At 43.7% G+C, this 22,288-nt stretch overlaps 1 protein-coding gene across 1 annotated transcript in view; it reads left to right on the forward strand.

The window, feature by feature from the left end:
- The window catches only part of LOC137373267 (rab GTPase-activating protein 1-like), a 600,347-nt gene that overhangs the window by 419,382 nt on the left and 158,677 nt on the right, over positions 1-22,288 (forward strand). Inside the window, exon 14 of the mRNA XM_068038116.1 lies at positions 4,427-4,540. Within this exon, the coding sequence (XP_067894217.1) occupies positions 4,427-4,540 (114 nt within the window). The remainder of the gene's footprint in view (positions 1-4,426; positions 4,541-22,288) is intronic.

Consider the following 22,288-nt stretch of genomic DNA (forward strand, 5'->3'; position numbering starts at 1 on the left):
GGTAAGCCCCAGGATGTTGATAGGGGGGAATTCAGTGATGGTAATGCCATTGAACGTCAAGGGGAGATGGTTAGATTCTCTATTGTTTGAGTTGATCATTGCCTGGCACTCGTGTGGCACGAATGTTATTTGCCACTTATCAGCCCAAGCCTGGATGTTGTCAAGATCTTGCTGCATCTGGACATGGACTGCTTCAGTATCTGAGGAGGCACGAATGGTGCTGAACATTGTGCAATCATCAGTGAATATCCCCACATCTGACTTTATGATTGAGGGAAGGTCATTGATGATGCAGCTGAAGATGGTTGGGCCTAGGACACTACCCTGAGGAACACCGGCACTGATGTCCTGGGACTGAGTTGATTGATCTCCAACAACCAGGACCATCTTGCTTTGTGCTAGGTATGACTCCAACCAGCGGAGAGTTTCCCCCCGATTCCCATTGTCTCCAGTTTTGCTTGGGCTCCTTGATGCCATACTCTGTCAAATGCTGCCTTGATATCGAGGGCAGTTACTCTCACCTCACCTCTTGAGTTCAGTTCTTTTGTCCATGTTTGGACCAAGGCTGTAATGATGTCAGGAGCTGAGTGGCCCTGGTGGAACCCAAACTGAGCATCACTGAGGCTGTTTTTGTGAGGGATTCTTAAATGGGGATGATGGTGGGGGAGTAGGGGCAATGGGACAGGATTGTTCCAATGTTTCCTTGTAGGATCACAAGAAATGCTCTTGCTCCTTCTGGTCTGTAAGCAAATGCTAAAACGTTGTTAACACAGATTCTTACCTGGGTCTTTTCAGGCCCCAGTCATGCCAGGTTTTGTTGAGTATCTCCAGTTAAAATGGATCTTGAGTCCAAATAATGTCAGCAGACATTGCCATTTCAATATTAATGAGGGCTCTGCCTCAATCTTCCAGAAACACAGGAGTTAAAACAGCAGTGGGCACGAATGTGTCAGAAATACATTTCCCCTACTCTAAAACTAGGGGCCATAAAAATAAGCTAGTTACTAATATATCCATTAGGGAATTTGAGAGAAACATCTTTACCCAGACAGCGGTTAGAATGTGGAACTTGCTGCCACATGGAGTGGTCATGGAATGGCTTGGACCTGTTGGGCTGAATGGCCTGTTTCTATGCTGTAAGATTCTATTTAATAGTGCCTGACAGTGCTGGCAGGGTTAAAATTAGGGATAAGCTCTTCACTTCTGAGTCTTGCAAACCAGGAACATTGCATAATATTTATTCAGCATATTTTTATTTAACTTATATTCTTGTATTAAATAGCAATCTATATCAATACAATATATTTAAATTTGCACTTAATGAGAACTGCTGTGCTAACTATTTACGGTGTGGCATCCCCATATTAAATCACCCATACTGACCTGTGCCATTTTCCTCTGATGCCAGTAAGTGCTGCTGTAACAGGAACTGCCAGCTGAATGTTAAGATTTAACCCTTGGTTACACCAGCTGCTGATCCCTCATGGCTTCTTGTGTGAGAGAACATTCTTAAGTATTACATTTTAAATTTGGAAAGTCTGGCCTCAGTTTATTTATTTAGATTTTATGTCTTATATATTTATAAATTTTATACGTTTAGGGCCATGCTACCATTGTCAGCTCACAGCCTGAATTCTCCACCTCTGCTGCTCTTCTCATAGCATAAGAAATAGGAGCAGGAGTAGGCCTTTCGGCCCCTCAAGCCTGCTCTGCCAGTCAATAAGATCATGGCTGATCTGATTGTGGCCTTAACTCGACTTTCCTGCCCGGCCCCCCATAACCCTTGACTGCCTTGTAGATCAAAAATCTGTCTAACTCAGCTTTGTATATTGTATGGCCAGATGAGGAGGGGAGTCACAGGCTCCCCTCTCTTGTCTTTCTTCTTATTTGACCGCAACAGGGTTTATTCCTTTTTAAACAGTGGTTGCGCTTACCACCTCAGCGAGTCTTTTACCTTTAATGTGCTCGTGAAAGAACCATTCAGACAGGTTTTCTTGAGTTTAAACACGATCGAGGTGAGTTTATTATACTTAATCTAGACCTTATCTAAGTATAATATAAAAATACACTACACATTCACACCAGAATCTCACACACACAAAGAGATTACAGAGTGAGAAGTAGATTTTGTGGTTGGAATTAGAGTCCAGAATAAATGGAAATTAAATACACAGTCTGTGAGGTTGGATGATTCGGTGGTCTTCTGGATGGAATTGTATCCTTGAAGTTTTTGGCAAATCAAAGTGCACTTTGTGGCTGGCCCACTTGGCTCAGGGCTTTCTTGGAGGCAGACTTGTAGGTGGTTCTCTTCCCCTGGTCTGTGTCTGTAGCAATCTGTAGGCTTGGACATTCCATAATTGCAGACAGTTTTCAAACTTGCGGTGTTATCTGGGGAGAGAGAGAGGAATGCCGTGCTAATGAAGCAATCTTAAGTAATTCAATCACTGAGAGCAAGCCACTGTTCTGGGTCCATGCTTCTCCAACCTCTGTCTCCTTTGGAATGTGGAAAGGTGTTTCAGATGCAAATTGCGGTGACCATCTTGGCTGCTAGTTTTTTAAAAGTTAACTGCAGGATTTTTTTCCATTAAAAGTTTAATGTAAGTTTCCAACCGATGAATTAATATTCCTTATTTGACATACCTTGTTTTCTTGATAATATATGCGATGACTCAGCTTCCACTGCTATCTGGGATAGAGAATTCTAAAGATTAATGACCGTCTGAGAGAAGAAATTCCACCTCATCTCTGTCTTAGAAGGGAGACCTCTTATTTTTAAACTGTGCCCCCTAGGTCTAGATTCTGCCAAAAAGGGAAACATCCTCTCAGCATCTGCCCTTCAAGCCCCCTCAGAATCTTACATGTTTCAATAAGATCACTTCTCATTCTTCTAAACATCACACACTCTGCCATTTCCTGTTTCCCATTATTAATTCCCCAATCCCATCCTCTAAGGGACCAACACTTACTTAAGCTACTCCCTTCCTTTTTATATATTTGTAGAAGCTTTTATTGTCTGTTTTTATATTTCTTGTTGGTTTACTCTCATACTCTTCTTTTTCCCTTTTTTATTATTTTTTTAGTCATCTTTTGCTGGTTTCAGAAATTGTCCCAATCTTCTGGCCTACCACTAATCTTTGCAGCATTGTATGTCTTTTCCTTCAATTTAATACCATCCTTAACTTCCTTAGTTAGCTCTGGATGGTGTATCCTTCTTTCTCTTTCTTTCTCAATGGAATATATCTTTGTTGAGAGTTTTGAAATAACTCCTTAAATGTCTGCCATTGCTTCTCTCCTGTCTCACCTTTTAACTTATTTTCCCAGTCTACCCTATCTTCATAGCCTTGTAATTTCCTCTAATTAAGTTTAGGACACTAGTTTCAGACCCAAATTTCTCACCCTCAAACTGAATGTGAAATTCTATCATGTTATGATCTCTCTTGCCGAGAGGATGCTTTACTATGAGGTCATTTGTTAGTCCTGTTTCATTACACATTACCAGGTCTAAAATAGCCTGCTCCAGGGTTGGTTCCAGAACATATTGTTCTAAGAAACTGTCCCTAATACACTGTATGAACTCATCCACCAGGCTACCTTTGCCAATTTGATTCTTTCAATCTATATGAAGATTAAAATCGCCCACGATTATTGCAGTACTTTTCATATAAGCCCTCCTTATTTTTGGATTTATGTTCTCCCTCCAGTGTCGCCACTGTTAGGGGGCATATAAACTACTCCCACCAGTGACTTCTTTCCTTTCTTTGCTATTTCTTATATCCACCCAAGCTGACTCTACATCTTGACCTTCTGAGTCAAGATCCATGATTTTAGACCCATACACCTTTCTATTGTGATTGATAAAAAAGAAATTGGAGAGATTGGAGACAGAGAGAGTCAAACACAGAGAGTGGGAGAGATTGGAGGCAGAGAGGGAGAGTATCAGAGAAAGAGAGTAGGAGAGATTTTCCAAGAGAGTGATTGAAGAGCAGAGAGAGAAAGATTGAAAATAAAGGAATTGATAGCAGAGTCAGAGAGAAGCAGGGGGAAAAGAAAAAGTCAGGTAACAGAGTAAGTGATGTATGGAAGAGAATGGTTAGAGAAAAAGGAAATTGGGGAAAGGAGGTTGAGACACAGAGAGATTATAGTGACAGAATGAAGAAAGTAAAGAGAGGATTCACTGTGAACAACACTACATAAAACCTATGCCAAGGACACACACTTCCTGTCTGTCGTACTTATTGCCTGTAACACTTTGTGAGTCACACCTCTTGTTATAAAGCAGCGTATTCCCTGACTCTCTATGAGCCACAGAAAATCTGCTAGTTTTATATATATTATGTGTGCTGGACTGGAATAAGAAGTGCATTGAAGGGGATGTACACCAACCACAGCTCCTGAGATCACCAGTTTATTTTTATTCTTCATGCAGGATTCTGTTCAAGAAAATGTCATTACCCGTGATATTAATCGGACTTTCCCAGCGCACGATTACTTCAAGGACACTGATGGAGATGGGCAGGATTCGTTGTACAAGATCTGTAAGGTAGGATATTATAGCTCGCTTCTGGTGGAGATCTTTACCTGGAGGTACAGCGGAAGATAAATACACCATGGAATCCCAGTGCATTAACTCACTTCCTACTGTGCTGAACTTCTGCCTAGAATATTGGCTTCAGTGCTACATCTAGGTCCGAGTGTTGTGATATTGCCCAGTTACCTGTTAGTTGGGAATGTTAGTTTGAAAGGACAGAAGTAGGGAAATATGGAAGTAGAAGCGCCTGCTTTTCTCAAGCACACTTCAGCATCTCTAATTACTTGATGTAAAATATGTTCTATCATTTTATTCAAGTAAATCATGACATCAACTCAAAACCTTTTACATGCAGTTGAGGTTTTACTGCTGCTAGCACTTATCAAAAAGACCAATGTAAATAGCAGAATTCAGCTCAGAGATGTGTGTCACTGTCACGTGTATGGGCTGTATATGGAATCATGCTGTTTCTGTGTTTTAGTATCCTCTTTGTGTTTGGGCTATGTATAGAATCACACAGGTAGGGAAAGGAAGCAGGGGTAATGATAACTGGCATGGAAAGAATTTTACTATACTGGAGCCGTACAGGGAGAAGTAGTGAGAACTGGAAATGGAAAGTGAATATGGATCTCTGTTAATCTAAAAGTTTCTCGGCCAGGTAAGTTGGTTGGCACAGTCATATTCTTCTATGAAGAATAATTCCTGAATGCAAGCAGAGTCCTTTTCTCCACAGCAGTTCCCTTGAATGGCCAAAGGTTGTGAAATGTGTTTGAAAGCAGTCTTTTGCTGCAGTGTGCTGCAGTGGATGCTGTTGCAGAACTGGCTGACAGTTGCATTGTTATGTTTTATTATCCCTGTAGTAAGAAACTGGGCAGGAGGCGTCTGTTGGCCTGTCCCCTTTGCATTAACCTGCAGCCCGACAATAGTTGGGAAGGACAGGAGTAAGAAAATATGGAAGTAGAAGAGTCTGAAGTCTGAGAAGAAGCTTATAATGAGGTTGTTCATCTTCCTAATTACTTCAGACAGTAGTTGAATAATGCTGCAAGACTACAGGGACTGCAGCCACTTGTCCCCAGTAGACTGGAGACTGGAAATATGTCTTTTAGTGAAGTTTATGCTCCCATGTGACAGCGATTCACTTCCAGCAACAAAGCACGGAGAGATCTCTGGTTTTCTGTCCTAAAATCAACAGTGTACTTTTGTGAGCTAGGTAACTTGTTTAGAATATTAAAATACTAAGATAGATGGGAATGTTTTCTGCTTTTATAAACTGGGCTATTAATCTTATTGCGAGGTCTTATTTATTTTAATGACAAGGAATAGAATTATCCATCACTTCCGTTTTTCACTGGGTGAGTTTGTTTATATTTGTTGTTCATGACATTGTCAATGATTTCCTCTCCCCTTCAAGGCTGTTACCACTTCCCACTTCATAAAAAACCCACCTGAACCCATGTGTTTTCCCCAATTATTACCCCTCTGGAAACTCCCTTTCCTTTCAAGTCCTTGCTCATATAGATTGCTCAAACTCTGTTCCCATAATTCTCTGTTTGAATCCCTCGAGTCCACCTTCAGCTCCTCACTTTGCATCAAATCGGCCCTAACCAGAGTCATAAAGAACGTCATCTCTGACTAGGGGGGCTTTACCCTTCCTTGATCTCATTGACCTTTCGACAGGATTCAACAAGATTGATTCCATTATCCTCCTGCAACGCCTCTTCTTCCATCAGTCAGCTCTGTGGGAACTACTGTTGCTTATTTCCACACCTAACTATCTGACCATACCCAGAGCATCTCCAGCAATAGCTTCTCTTACCATCCCTGCACCATCACATCTGGAGTTCCCCAAGGATCCTCTCTTAACCCTTATACATGCTTCCCTTAACCCTTATACATGCCTCCCTTTGACACATCATCTGCAGACAGTGGGTCAACTTCCAATCACACCCAACTCTGCCTCTGCACCAACCATCAAACCATCAACTGCCTCTGTGCTTTAAAAAATTTTTTTTCATGTTGTGGATGTCACTGTCAAAGCCAGCATTTATTACACATTCTTAGTTACCCTTGAAAAGGTGATGGTGGGGTCTCTTCTTGAACCACTGCAGTCCGTATAGTGAAGGTGCTCCCACAAGCATGTTATGTAGGGAGTTTGAGAATTTTGCCCCAGCAATGATCGATGTGCAAGACATGATAGCATGTGACTTGGAGGGGAACTTGAAGGTGGTGGTGTTCCCTGCATCTTTTACCCTTGTCATTCTGGGTAGTGAAGGTTGTGGATTTGAGAGGTGCTGCCAAAGAGGTCTTGGTGAGTTGCTGCAGTGCATTTTGTAGACGGTGCACACTACAACCACAGTACACTCTTGGTGGGTGAAGTACCAATCAAGCAGGCTGCTTTATCGTGGATGGTGTTGAGCTTCTTGAGTGTTGGAACTGCACTCATCCAGGCAAGTGGAGGGTATTCCATCACACTCCTGACTCATGCCTTGTAGATGCTGGAAGGTTTTCGGGGAGTCAGGAGGTGAGTTACTCGCTACAGAACGCCCAGCCGTTGACCTGCTCTAACAATGTGGCTGGTCCAGTTCAGTATTTGTCAATGGCGACTTCCAGGATGTTGATGGAGGGGGATTTGGACGATGGTAATGCCACTGAATTTCAAGGGGAAGTGGTTAGGTTCTTTATTGTTGGAGATGGTCATTGCCTGGCACTTGTTTGGTGCAAATGTTACTTGGCACTTCCAGGTCTTGCTACTTGTGGGCATGGACTACTTCTTGTACTGAGGCATTGCAAATGGAGCAGAACACTGTGCAATCATCAGCGAGCATCCCACTTCTGGGCTTCCGATGAAGCAGCCGAAGATAATTTGGTCCAGGGCACAACCCTGAGGACCTCCTGCAATGATGTCCTGGGGCTGAGATGATTGGCCTCCAATAGTTGCAACCATCATCTTTTGTGCTGGGTACGACTGCAGCCAATGAGGAGTTTTCTCGTGATTCCTATTGACTCCAGTTTTACTAGGGCTCCTTGATACCATACTCGGTCAAATACTGTCTTGATGTCAAGGGCAGTCATTCTCACTTCACGTCTGTGGTTTGACTACTTCATCTTTGGCATATAGGCACTGAAAGCTTTAGTCCATATAAACAAAATTCACATTCCTAACAGTGGCAGAAGTCAGGGAGCTGTGGGATGGCTCCCTGGGATATTTCCTACACCACGCAACCTAGAAACTACCCCAGTTGATGCATTTAAGGGAAGCTAGATAAGCACATGAGGGAGAAAGGAATAGAAGGATATGTTGATGGGATTATAGATGAAGAGGGATGGGAGGATGCTTGTGTGGAGCATAAACACTGGCATGTACCTGTTGGGCTGAATGGCCTATTGTTGTGTTGTAAATACTTTGTAATATTTTGTAAAATGGACATAATGAGTTCAGAAAATCCAGGTTATCAGAACCAGGGTAATTTGCCTTTCTGTGTATTATCAGTCTCGGAGTTTAGAAATCACAGAACTTAAACTGCAATTTAAGTTTAATAATTGAATGCTGAATAGCATGGTTTTTGTTCAAAATTATATTTACATTAACTTGATAGTTAATTCTGCCACTTGTATTCCGAACCTTGGGATTTTTGATTTTTAATACTTCCAGTCTCCCTGACGACCATGTGTGCAGGAAGTGTATCCATGTGCAGCTGCTGACTACCCACATTACGGAGCTGCAGCTGCTGGTGGATTCACTGTGGAGCATCTGCGATGCTGGGATCATCATGGATAGCACGTTTAGCGAGGTGGTCATACCATAGGCAAATGCTGCAAAGGCAGAAAGGGAATGGGTGACCATCAGGCAGAGTAGAGGAAAGCAGGTAGTGCAGGAGTCCCCTGTGGCCATCCCCCTCGCTATCAGATATACTGCTTTGGATAATGTTGGGGGAGATGGTTCAAGGGAAAGCAGCAAGAGCCAAGTTCATGTCACCATGTGTGGCTCTGCTGCACAGGAGGGGAGGAAGAAGAATGGCAGGGCTATCGTGATAGGGGATTCAATAATAAGGAGAACAGACAGGTATTTCTGCGGCCACAAAAGAGACTCCAGGATGATATTTTCCCTCCCTGGTGCTAGGGTCAAGGATGTCTCTGAGTGGCTGCAGGGAATTCTGAGGGGGGGGTGGGTGCAAGCAGCCAGTTGTCGTGGTACATATTGGTATCAACGACATAGGTTAAAAAAAACGATGAGGTCCTACAAGCTGAATATGGGGAGTTAGGTCGTAAATTTAAAAAGTAGGATCTGAAATGTAGTAATCTCAGAATTACTACCAGTGCCACATGCTAGGGAGAACAGAAATAGCAGGATATATTAGATGAATACATGGCTGGAGAACTAGTGTGGGGGGGAGGGATTAAGATTCCTGGGACATTGGGACTGGTTCTGGGGAAGGTGGGAAGGTAGGACCAGTACAAGCTGGATGGGTTGCATCTGGGAAGGACCGGGACCAATTACCTCGGGGTGGGGTGTGGTGGTAGTGTTTGCTCGTGCTTTCGGGGAGGGTTTAAATTCGAATGGCAGGGGGATGGGAATCTGAGCAGGGAGACAGAGGAGGGGGAAACAAGGATAGAAATGAAAGACAAGAAAGGTAAGAAGCAGATGGATGGCAGAGAAAACAAGGGCGAGAAACAAATGGGGCCATAGTGCAAAATAAAGCTAAGATGACTAACAGTATTAAAAAGACAAGTCTAAAGGCATTGTGTCTTATTGCGCGGAGCATTCTCAATAAGGTAGATGAATTAACAGATGCAAATCGATATAAACGGTTCTGATACAGTTGCGATTATGGAGACATGGCTGCAAGGTGCCCAAGGATGGGACCTGAACATCCAGGGGTATTCAATATTTAGGAAGGACAGGCAAAAAGGGAAAGGAGGTGGGGTAGCGTTGTTAGTAAAGGAGGAAATCAATGCAATAGTGAGGAAGGATATTGGCTCGGAAAATCATGATGTGCAATCTGTATGGTGGAGCTAAGAAACACCAAGGGGCAGAAAACGTTGGTGGGGGGTGTCTATTAGGCCCCCAAACAGTAGTGGAGATGTAAGGGATGGCATTAAACAGGAAATTAGAGACGCATGCAATAAGGGTACAATTGTAATCATGGGTGAGTTTAATCTACATATAGATTGGCCAAACCAAATTAGCAATAATACTGTGGAGGAGGATTTCCTGGAGTGTATATGTGACGGTTTTTTAGGCCAATACGTTGAGGAACCAACTAGAGACTGGGTATTGTGCAATGAGAAAGGATTAATTAACAATCTTGTTGTGCGGGGTCCCTTGGGGAGGAGTGAAACATAAAAACTGACTGTAAAAGCTTCGAAAATATGTGAAGAGAAAAAAATTAGTGAAGACAAATATCATAGGCACCTTACAGTCATAGAGTTATACAGCACAGAAACAGGCCCTTCGGTCCATCGTGTCTGTGCTGGCCATCAAGCACCGAACTACTCTAATCCCATTTTCCAGCACTTGGCCCGTAGCCTTGTATGCTGTGGCGTTTCAAGTGCTCATCTAAATACTTCTTAAATGTTGTGAGGGTTCCTGCCTCGATCACCCCTTCAGGCAGTGTGTTCCAGATTCCAACCACCCTCTGAGTGAAAACAATTTTCCTCAAATCCCCTCTAAACCTCCTGCCCCTTAGCTGAAATTATTGCCCCCTGGTTATTGACACCACCGCTAAGGGAAAAAGTTTCTTCCTATCTAACCTATCAATGCCCCTCATAATTTTGTATACCTCAATCATGTTCCCCCCTCAGCCTTCTCTGCTCTAAGGAAAACAACCCTAGCCTATCCAGTCTCTCTTCATAGCTGAAAAGCTCCAGCCCAGACAACATCCTGGTGAATCTCCTCTGCACCCTCTCCAGTGCAATCACATCCTTCCGATAGTGTGCCCAGAACTACACTCTACTTCAGCTGTGGCCTAACTAGCGTTTTATACAGCTCCATCATAACCTCCTTGCCCTTATATTCTATGCCTCAGCTAATAACGGCAAGTATCCCATATGCTTTCCTAACCACCTTATCTACCTGTGCTGCTGCCTTCAGTGATCTATGGACAAGTACACCAAGGTCCCTCTGACCCTCTGTACTTCCTAGGGTCCTACCATCCATTGTACATTCCCATGCCTTGTTAGTCCACCCAAAATGCATCACCTCACACTTCTCAGGATTAAACTCCATTTGCCACTGCTCTGCTCATCTCACCAGCCCTTCTATATCGTCCTGTAACCTAAGGCTTTCCTCCTCACTATTTATGACACCACCAATTTTCGTGTCATCTGCGAACTTACTGATCATACCTCCTATATTCACGTCTAAATCATTAATGTACACTACAAACAGCAAGGATCCCAGCACCGATCCCTGTGGTACACCACTGGTCACAGGCTTCCAGTCGCAAAAATAGCCCTCGACCATCACCCTCTGCCTCCTGCCACTAAGCCAATTTTGGATCCAATTTGCAAATTGCCCTGGATCCCATGGGCTCTCACCTTCTTAACCAATCTCCCATGCGGGACCTTATAAAAAGCCTTACTGAAGTCCATGTAGACTACATCAGCTGCTTTACCCTCATCTACACCATAATGTCATAAGTTTTAAGGTACTTGTAGATAAGGATAAGAGTAGTCCTCGGGTGAAGGTGCTAAATTGGGGGAAAGCTAATTATAACAATATTAGGCAGGAACTGAAGAATTTAGATTGGGGGCGGTTGTTTGAGGGTAAATCAACATCTGACATGTGGGAGTCTTTCAAACGTCAGTTGATTAGAATCCAGGACCAGCATGTTCCTGTGAGGAAGAAGGATAAGTTTGGCAAGTTTCGGGAACCTTGGATAACGCGGGATATTGTGAGCCTCGTCAAAAAGAAAAAGGAAGCATTCGTAAGGGCTGGAAGGCTAGGAACAGACGAATCCCTTGAGGAATATAAAGACAGTAGGAAGGAACTTAAGCAAGGAGTCAGGAGGGCTAAAAGGGGTTCTGAGAAGTCATTGGCAAACAGCATTAAGGAAAATCTCAAGGCTTTTTATACGTATATAAAGAGCAAGAGGGTAACCAGGGAAAAGGTTGGCGCACTCAAGGACAGAGAAGGGAATCTATGTGTGGAGTCAGAGGAAATGGGCGAGGTACTAAATGAGTACTTTACATCAGTATTCACCAAGGAGAAGGACTTGGTGGATGATGAGCCTAGGGAAGGGAGTGTAGATAGTCTCAGTCATCTCATTATCAAAAAGGAGGAGGTGTTGGGTGTCTTGCAAAGCATTAAGGTAGATAAGTCCCCAGGGCCTGATAGGATCTACCCCAGAATACTGAGGGAGGCAAAGGAAGAAATTGCTGGGGCCTTGACAGAAATCTTTGCATCCTCATTGGCTACAGGTGAGGTCCCAGAGGACTGGAGAATAGCCAATGTTGTTCCTTTGTTTAAGAAAGGTAGCAAGGATAATCCAGGAAATTATAGGCCGGTGAGCCTTATGTCAGTGGTAGGGAAATTATTAGAGAGGATTCTTCGGGACAGGATTTACTTCCATTTGGAAACAAATGGACTTATTAGCGAGAGGCAGCATGGTTTTGTGAAGGGGAGGTCGTGTCTCACTAATTTGATTGAGTTTTTTAAGGAGTGACGAAGATGATTGATGAAGGAATGGCAGTGATGTTATCGATATGGACTTCAGTAAAGCCTTTGACAAGGTCCCTCATGGCAGACTGATACAAAAGGTGAAGTCACATGGGATCAGAGGGGAGCTGGCAAGATGGATACAGAACTGGCTCGGTCATAGAAGACAGAGGGTAGCAGTGGAAGGGTGCTTTTCTGAATGGAGGGATGTGACTAGTGGTGTTCCGCAGGGATCAGTGCTGGGACCTTTGCTGTTTGTAGTATATTTAAATGATTTGGAGGAAAATGTAGCTGGTCTGATTAGTAAGTTTGCGGACGACACAAAGATTGGTGGAGGATTGGATGAGGATTGTCAGAGGATAAAGCAGGATATAGATCGGTTGGAGACTTGGGCGGAGAAATGGCAGATGGAGTTTAATCCGGACAAATATGAGGTAATGCATTTTGGAAGGTCTAATGCAGGTGGGAAGTATACAGTAAATGGCAGAACCCTTAGGAGTATTGACAGGCAGAGAGATCTGGGCCTACAGGTCCACAGGTCACTGAAAGTGGCAACGCAGGTGGATAAGATAGTCAAGAAGGCATACGGCATGCTTGCCTTCATCGGTCGGGGCATAGAGTATAAAAATAGGCAAGTCATGCTGCAGCTGTACAGAACTTTAGTTAGGCCACACTTAGAATATTGCATGCAATTCTGGTCGCCACACTACCAGAAGGACGTGGAGGCTTTGGAGAGGGTACAGAAGAGGTTTACCAGGATGTTGCCTGGTCTGGAGGGCATTAGCTATGAGGAGAGGTTGGATAAACTCGGATTGTTTTCACTGGAACGACGGAGGTGGAGGGGCGAGATGATAGAGGTTTACAAAGCTATGAGTGGCATGGACAGAGTGGATACTCAGAAGCTTTTTCCCAGGGTGGAAGAGTCAGTTACTTGGGGACATAGGTTTAAGGTGAGAGGGGCAAAGTTTAGAGGGGATGTGCGAGGCAAGTTCTTTACACAGAGGGTGGTGAGTGCCTGGAACTTGCTGCCAGGGGAGGTGGTGGAAGCAGGTACGATAGCGATGTTTAAGAGGCATCTTGACAAATACATGAATAGGATGGGAATAGAGGGATACGGTCCCCGGAAGCGCAGAAGGTTTTAGTTTAGGCAGGCATCAAGATCGGCGCAGGCTTGGAGGGCCGAATGGCCTGTTCCTGTGCTGTAGTGTTCTTTGTTCTTTGTCCTTTGTATGGAGAAACTGGCATTGTTCTCCTTCGAACAGAAAAGGTTAAGAGGAGATTTGATAGAGGTGTTCAAAATCAGGAAAGGTTTTGATAAATTACCTAAGGAGAAACTGTTTCCAGTGGCAGAAGGGTCGGTAACCAGAGGGGACTGTTCTTTGTTCTTTGTTGTTGTACACATCTAGTCACTGCCTCGAAACATTCAGTCAAGTTAGTTAGACACGATCTCCCCCTGTCAAAGCCATGCTGACTATCCCTGATTAATCCATGCCTCTCCAAGTGGAGATTAATCCTGTCCCTCAGAATTTTTCCAATAGTTTCCCTACCACTGATGTTAGACTCACCGGCGTGTAATTACCTGGATTATCCCTGCTACCCTTCTTGAATAATGGTGCCTCATTCGCTTTCCTCCAGTCCTCTGGTACCTTTCCTGTGGCCAGAGAGGATTTGAAAATTTGTGTCAGAGCCCCTGCCATATCCTCCCTTGTCTCACATAAAAGCTTGGGATACATCTCATCTGGGCCTGGGTTTTTTTTTCATTTTAAGCCCGCTAAAACAGCTAATACTTCCTCCCTTTCAATGCTAATATGTTCAAGTATATCACAATCCCCCTCCCTGATCTCTACACCTACATTGTCCTTCTCCATAGTGAACACAGATGAAAAGTAATCATTTAAAACCTCATCTGTGTCCTCCGGCTCCACACACAGATTGCCACTTTGGTCCCTAATGGGCCCTACTCTTTCCCTGGTTATCCTCTTACCCTCTATGTACTTATCAAATGCCTTTGGATTCTCCTTTATCTTGCCCCCTAGTGTTTTTTCATGTCCCGTCTTCGCTCTCCTCATTACTTTTTTCAGTACCCCACGACACTTTCTATACTCCTCTAATGCCTCTGCTGTTTTCAGCACTCTATATCTGCCATAAGCCTCCTTTTGTTTCATGATCCAATCCTCTATATCCCTTGACATCCAGAGTTCCCTGGACTTGTTGGTCCTACCCTTCACCTAAACGGGTACATGTTGGCTCTGAAGTCTCATTATCTCCTCTTTGAATGACTCCTACTGGTCTGATGTAGACTTTCCGACAAGTAGCTGCTCCCAGTCCACTTTGGCCAGATCCTGTTTTATCATATTTAAATCAGCCTTCCCCCAATTCAGTACCTTTATTTCCGGTCCCTCCTTGTCCTTTTCCATAGCTACCTTAAATCTTTCAGAGTTATGATCACTATCCCCGAAATGCACCCCCACTGACACTTCTACCACTTGTCCGGCTTCATTCCCTCGGATTAGGTCCAGTCCTGCCCCTTCTCTTGTAGGACTTTCCACATGCTAACTCAAAAAGCTCTCCTGTGTGCATTTTAAGAATTCTGCCCCATTTAAGCCTTTTGCACTAAGACTATCCCAGTTGATATTGGGAAAGTTGAAATCCCCTACTATTATTACCCTATTATTTTTACACTTCTCTTGAGATTTGCCAGCATATCGGCTCCACTATCTCTCGCTGACTGTTTGGCGGCCTGTAGTACACTCCCAGCCAAGTGATTGTCCCCTTTTTGTTTTTAAGTTCTACTCATGTGGCCTCATTTGAGGAACCATCTAAGATATCATCCCTCCTTACTGCAGTAATTGACTCCTTGATCAACAGTGCAATGCAATCTCCTCTTTTACTCCCTCCTCTGTCATGCCTGACGATGCTATACCCTCGAATATTTATTTATTTATTTTTTATTTAGAGATACAGCACTGAAACAGGCCTTTCAGCCCACCTAGTCTGTGCCGACCAACAACCACCCATTTATACTAACCCTGCAGTAATCCCATGTCCCTATCACCTACCTACACTAGGGGCAATTTACAATGGCCAATTTACCTATCAACCTGCAAGTCTTTGGCTGTGGGAAGAAACCGGAGCACCCGGTGAAAACCCACGCGGTCACAGGGAGAACTTGCAAACTCCGCACGGGCAGTACCCAGAATCGAACCCGGGTCCCTGGAGCTGTGAGGCTGCAGTGCTAACCACTGCGCCGCCAATGAGCTGCCATTCCTGCCCCTCACTCAACCATGTCTCTGTGATAGCAATAATATCATAAAGCCATGTGCTAATCAATGCTCTCAATTCATCTGCCTTACTAGTGAGACTCCTTGCATTAAAGTAGATACAATCCAGCATTGCATTTTTCACTTGTGCCTTAACAGGTCTGTATTTGCTCTGCTTTCCAGACTGACTTAGTTTCTCTTCTATAATTGACTGTGCATCACCCACTACTGTACCTCCACTCTGTATCCAATCCCCCTGCCAAATTAGTTTAAACTCCCCCCCCCAACCCCCCCACCCCCGCCCCCAGCAGCCTTCCAGCCAGGATGTTGGTTGCATTCCAGTTCAGGTGCAACCCGTCCAACTTGTAGAGTTCCCACCTTTGCCAGAAAGAGATCCAGTGATCCAGGAATCTAAAGCCCTCCCTCCTGCACCATCTCCTCAGCCATGCATTCCTCTGCTGTATCCTCCTATTCCTATACTCACTAGCACGTGGCATCGGGAGTGATCCAGATATTACAACCTTTGAGGTCCTGCTTTTTAATCTGCTACCCATCTCCCAAAATTCTTGTTGCAGGACCTCATCCCCCTTCAGTATGTCCTGCAGCCGCTCCGTGACATCCTTGACCCTAGCACCAGGGAGGCAACATACCATCCTGGAGTCATGTTTGCGGCCACAGAAACGCCTATCTGTACCCCTTACGATAGAATCCCCTATCACTGTAGCTCTTGCACTCCTTTTCCACCCCTCCTGTGTAGCAGAGCCACCCGTGGTGCCACAAACTTGGGTCTTGCTGTATTCCCCTGAGAAGCTATCTCCCCAACAGTATTCAAAGCGGAAATTCTGTTAGAAAGGGAGATGGACCCAGGGTACTCCTGCACTACCTGCCTAGTTTTTCTACTCTGCCTGTCAGAGACGGGGGAAATTATAATGGGGAGCAAAGAAATGGCAGAACAATCAGACACACACTTTGATTCTGTCTTCACAAAGGAGGACACAAATAACTTCCCAGAAATGTTAGGGAACCAAGGGTCTAATGAGAGGGAGGAACTGAAGGAAATAAGTATTACTAAAAAATAGTGCTGGGAAATTAATGGGGGTAAAGGCTGACAAATCCCCAGGGCCTGATAATCTACATCCCAGAGTACTAAAGGAAATGGCCCTGGAAATAGTGGATGCATTGGTGGTCATTGTCCAAAATTCTATAGACTCTGGAGCAGTTCCTACAGATTGGAGGATGGCAAATGTAACCCCACTATTTAAAAAAAAAGAGGGAGTGAATTAACAGGGAATTACAGACAGTTAGCCTTCCATCTAGTGGGGAAAATGCTAGAGTCTATTATAAAGGATGTGATAGCAAAACACCTGGAAAGCAGAAACGGGATTGGACAAAGTCAAAATGGGTTTACGAAAGGGAAATTATGCTTAACAAATCTACTGGAGATTTTTGAGGATGTAACTAGTAGAATAGATAAGGGAGAACCAGTGGATGTGGTGTATTTGGATTTTCAGAAGGCTTTTGATAAGGTCCCACATAAGAGGTTAGTGTGCAAAATTAAAGCACTTGGGATTGGGGGTAATATACTGGCATGAATTGAGAATTGGTTGACAGACAGAAAACGGAGAGTATGAATAAACGGGTCTTTTTCCAGGTGGCAGGCAGTGACTAGTGGGGTACTGCAGGGATCAGTGCTTGGGCCCCAGCTATTCACAATATATATTAATGACTTGGGTGAGGGAACTAAATGTAACATCTCCAAATTTGCAGACAACACAAAGCTGGGGGTGAATGTAAGCTGTGAGGAGGATGCAAAGAGGCTCCAATGTGATTTGGACAAGTTGGATGAGTGGGAAAATTCATGGCAGATGCATAATAACGTGGCTCAATGTGAGGTTATCCACTTTGATTGTAAAAACAGAATTATCTGAATGATGATAGACTGGGAAAGGGGGAGGTGCAACGAGACCTGGGTGTCCTTGTACACCAGTCACTGAAAGCAAGCATTCAGGTGCAGCAAGCAGTTAGGAAGGCGAATGGCCTTCATTGCAAGAGGATTTGAATACAGGAGCAAGGATGTCTTACTGCAGTTATACAGGGCCTTGGTGAGACCACATCTGGAGTATTGTGTGCCGTTTTGGTCTCCTTATCTGAGGAAGGATGTTCTTGCCATGGAGGGAGTGCAAAGAAGATTTACTAGGCTTATACCTGGGATGTTGGGATTGACGTATGAGGAGAGATTGGGTCGACTAGGCCTATATTCACAAGAGTTTAGAAGAATGAGAGGGGATCTCATAGAAACCTATAAAATTCTAACAGGACTAGACAGGCTAGTTGCAGGGAGGATGTTCTTGATGCCTGGGGAGTCCAGAACCAGGGGTTACAGTCTCAGGATACGAGGTATGGCATTTAGAACCGAGATGAGGAGAAATTTCTTCTCTCAGAGGGTGGTGGAATTCTATGCCGCAGAAGGCAGTGGAGGCTAAATCATTAAATATATTCAAGAAGGGGATAGAAATATTAATGCCAAAGGGATCAAGGGATATGAGGAGAAAGCGGGAACAGGGTACTGAATTAGACGATCAGCCATGATCTTTTTTGAATGGCGGAGCAGGCTCGAAAGGCCAAATGGCCTACTCCTGCTCCTATTTTCTACGTTTCTATGACAACAGAAATTCAGACAGTGTAGTTGTTGAACATACACTCTGCCAGAGAGCTGAGTGCACCATTGTTGAATTATCTCCAGCTCTGTGGGTCAGCTAATTCCTACCTGGTCGTTTGAATTTCCACCAGTGAGAAGCTGCCCAATCTTGTTCTGAAAGCTTTATTAACAAGACCTCAATGAGATTTTTCAGAAAGAAATGTGTTGCCAATCTCTTTGCTCTTGTTTTTATGAGGGGGCTGCATGTTGATAACAGTTTGTTGTCAGTTGTGGTATCTCCTCTTGCCATTAAGCATTATCGCCATAATGTGCTGTGCATTCTCGGGCTGTTAGCTGGTTAAATAGGACTTGAACCCAGTGCAGTTCCATACAGATCTTTTGTGGAAATCAATCTAAATCCAGGTCTGTGAAAAGAGATTGGATATACTTCGTGCCACCTTGCTCTCACTATTAGTAATGCTGCTTTTATTCTCATTACTGCACCAGATTTTGCAATGACTCAAATACTAATTACATTGGTTACTTGGGCCAGTCTAAGCAAGCCAAGATGCCAATATCACTTTTTCAAAAAAATGTGTAAAAGATATACTTGAATTTATATAATGCCTTTTACAAGCTCAGGATGTCTCAAAGTAGCTATTGTATAGCTAGACTATACAATATGGTGAACAGTGGTGGTTTTTGCCATACAATACCCAGAAAACCTTGAAAAACAACTTTAAAGAAGGTTGGAAAGTCAGACCTGGAAAAAGTGGCGCCAAAACTGCAGAACTTGAGAGGAGGCTGTGAAAAAGCTCCAGAACTGCTCCATGGATGAAGTGGAGGCACGGAGAGCCGGGGAGTCACTTTGCAGAGGCATTCAGGCTGCACCACAAAGGCGTGGTGGTCTGTGAGAAAACATCCCTGTCCAGCGATCACAGGCTTCGAGTTGGAGAACCAAGCAACGGTTGGGAATCTGGTGAGCAGTCCTTAAAAAGGGTAGAAAGTTGTTTTTAATGGCGCACTAGGCAGGCAGCACCGTGAAAACCGAATCCCGAGAAAGGGCGGATCCGAGGTTGGCACCATTACACGTGGTGACCAGGAGGCAGCATGCGAGAAAAGAAAAAGCGGCTGTAAATACTTGATACTCCAGGGGAAGGAAGTGAAGAGACTATAGACATAATGTTGCAAAGCTGCGTTTCAGAAATAAACACCGAGTCCAGCAGCGAGATTTCCCAGGGCAAGGCAGTGACCGCAGCAGGAATCAGTGCGAGGCTGAAGTGTGGGAAAATTTCCAATACTGGTTGGCAGGTAAACTACCTAGAAAGCTTAGAAAAGATCTTAAATTTACACTCCTAGAGCGGTTTGGACACATGGTAGGACCAAATCAAGCTCAAAACTGGTTACTTTGGGAAAAAAAGATTTTTGAGGTACGGAATTGCTTCAAAACTAGACAAAAAGTCAGAAGTCGAACAAGTCAACACATTACTTTATTCCATAGGAGCAGTAGCAGATGATGCTATTGCAAGGCAAGGCATTAATGAGATATCAGCTAAATTTGAAGTCTTAAAAGCCTTTGATAATTATTTCAACCTGAGGAGCAACAAGATTCTTGAAAGGGCCAAATTTAACAGAAGGGTCCAGAAACCAGGTGAACTGGTAGATGCTTTTATTAATGACCTTTACAGGCTAGTTGAAGAATGCGAATGTGGAGACCTAAAATCAGAATTAATATGAGACCGCATTATAGTAAGTATTGCTGATGAATCCCTATTAGATTTATTGCAGTCTAAGGAAGACTTCACCCTATAAAAAGCAATTCAACTGGAGAGAAAAGCAGAGGTCTGTAAGCAGAACAGAGCAATCCTGAGAGGTGAAGAAAAACCTTGGCTCAGGAAGCCTCCAATAACAATACAGTTCCTTAAGCACAGAACTGTAAAAGAGACACCAGAAAAGAAGGTACACTTGGGAGGGAAAGTGAAAGACATCATAAAACCCTGCCAGTGCTGTGGTGCCAAAAAGATCCACAGGCACGAACAGTGTCCCGCAAAAAAGCAGAATGCTTTCACTGCAAGAAAGATGGCCATTTTGGGAAGTTGTGTCAAAGTAAAACCTCTACTTTCACAGGTTCTAAAGGAAAAGTCTTCACGCATAGTTGAATAATCTCCAACAGAATGATCTCCATCAGAAAAGAAATCAGAAAACTGCCTTGCTGAGATCAATGACTCTAATCATGCATTCTGGACTGCAGATATATATGTCACCGGACATATCACTAACATTAAACTAGACAATGGAGCAAGCGTCACAGTTTCACCAAAAATGAACCGTGGTTATCAACACACTGCCTGCAACCGACAGAAACTCAGTTACACAGTCCAGGAGGGATTGAACTGAAAGTCAAGGGAAAGCTACAGGCAACACTCGAGTACAAGGGAAAACAGATATTGGAAACACTGTATGTTCTACAGAATCAAGAATTTTCTCTTTTACTTAGAAGAGTTTATATAGACCTTAATCTTATCAGGAAAGTGGAAGAAGTTAAGCAGCAAGAATCCAGGAATCACTTCCAAGAAGACTTTCCGAAATTATTTACTGGTCTAGGACGACTTAAGACCGAATATAGTCTTATTTTGCAAAAAGATGCTAAACCCATATGTCTTTTCACGCCTAGGAAGATACCACACACACAACTGAAGCAAGTCCAACTTCAGCTGGGAGAGATGACCAGGATGGGAGTCGTTTCTCCTGTCACTGGGCATACAGAATAGTGCTCTGGAATGGTTCCAGTTCCTAAACCTAACGGTACTCTTCGCGGTTATGTCAACGTAACTCAACTTAATAAGGCTGTAGCAAGAGAAATTCATCCGATGTCTTCAGTAGACAAAAGCTTAGCAAAATGATCCAAAAGTACCATGTCACAAAGCTGGACACAAATAGTGGCTTTTGGCAAGTCCCTTTGGACGAGATGTCAAGGTTACTGACAACCTTCATCATTCCATTTGGAAGATTTTGTTTTAATCGTTTGCCATTCGGTATAGCATCAGCACTGGGAATATTCCAAAGGACTATATTGAACATTCTACTGGGCCTTCAATGTGTAATATGCCATATGGACGACATCTTAGTCAATGGGGAAACCATCAAAGAACATGACCTGAGGGTTGGAGTTGTTTTGAATCATCTACAAGAAGAAGGCCTGACACTTAATGAAAAGTGTGAATTCTCAAAAACATTTTTTCGTTTCCTAGGGCACATGGGCATAATGGCAGACACGCAAAAGACGAGAGCCATTAGTGAATTCCCAATTCCTACTTCTGTCTAAGATCTTCAACGATTCCTTGGAATGGTTGAATCTGTTGGCAAAATTTCTGCCCAATCTAGTGCAAGTTACTGAACCCTTACAACAGCTATTAAGGAAAGCTCAAGAATGGTGTTGGAATGCACATCAGAAGCAGACATTTCAAAGGGTCACGGAAATGCTGATTTCTCCAGACATATAAGCACATTATAACCCTTCACTACCGACCACAATTGCAGCAGATGCCTCATCTATAGGGTTAGGGGGAGACCTTTTTCAAGTATAGCCCGGTGGATGTTGCAGACTGGTTTATTATGTGTCTTGAGCATTGTCTGAGACTGACATGAGGTACGCCGCCATAGAGAAAGAGGCTCTCGCAGTCACATGGACTTGTGAAAAATTCTCAGATTATATTGTCGGCTTAAAGGTCACCATAGAGACAGACCACAAACATGTGCTTTACCTTGATGAAAAGGAACTCGCTAAAATGGCTCAGAGAATCCAGAGATTCCGGTTCAGGCTAATGAGATTTACGTATGAAACGAAAATATGTACAGGGCAAGCTGCAATTGACAGCAGATGCATTGTCAAGAACTACCATTGACTATCCTACACAACGAGGTGTTAACTTCATTAATGAGATTGAATCATATTCTCAGTTCACTGCATCACAAGCTCAAGAAAGCTCCAAGAAATTTGTCATGCCCAGATGCAAGATGAGGAATGCATCCATATCTGCCAGTATTGCACACAAGGTTGGCCACAGCAGCATCCCAGTCGTATGGTGATGAAAATCTTCTCTGAGCGCAGAAAGCACTTTTTATTGTTGTGGATGATTTGCTGGTATATGATGAGAGGCTGGTGATTTCGGTCTCACTTCGGCAAACATCCTGGAGAAAATACA

The sequence above is a fragment of the Heterodontus francisci genome, chromosome 8 (genome assembly GCF_036365525.1).
Source record: "Heterodontus francisci isolate sHetFra1 chromosome 8, sHetFra1.hap1, whole genome shotgun sequence".
Taxonomy (NCBI): Eukaryota; Metazoa; Chordata; class Chondrichthyes; order Heterodontiformes; family Heterodontidae; genus Heterodontus; species Heterodontus francisci.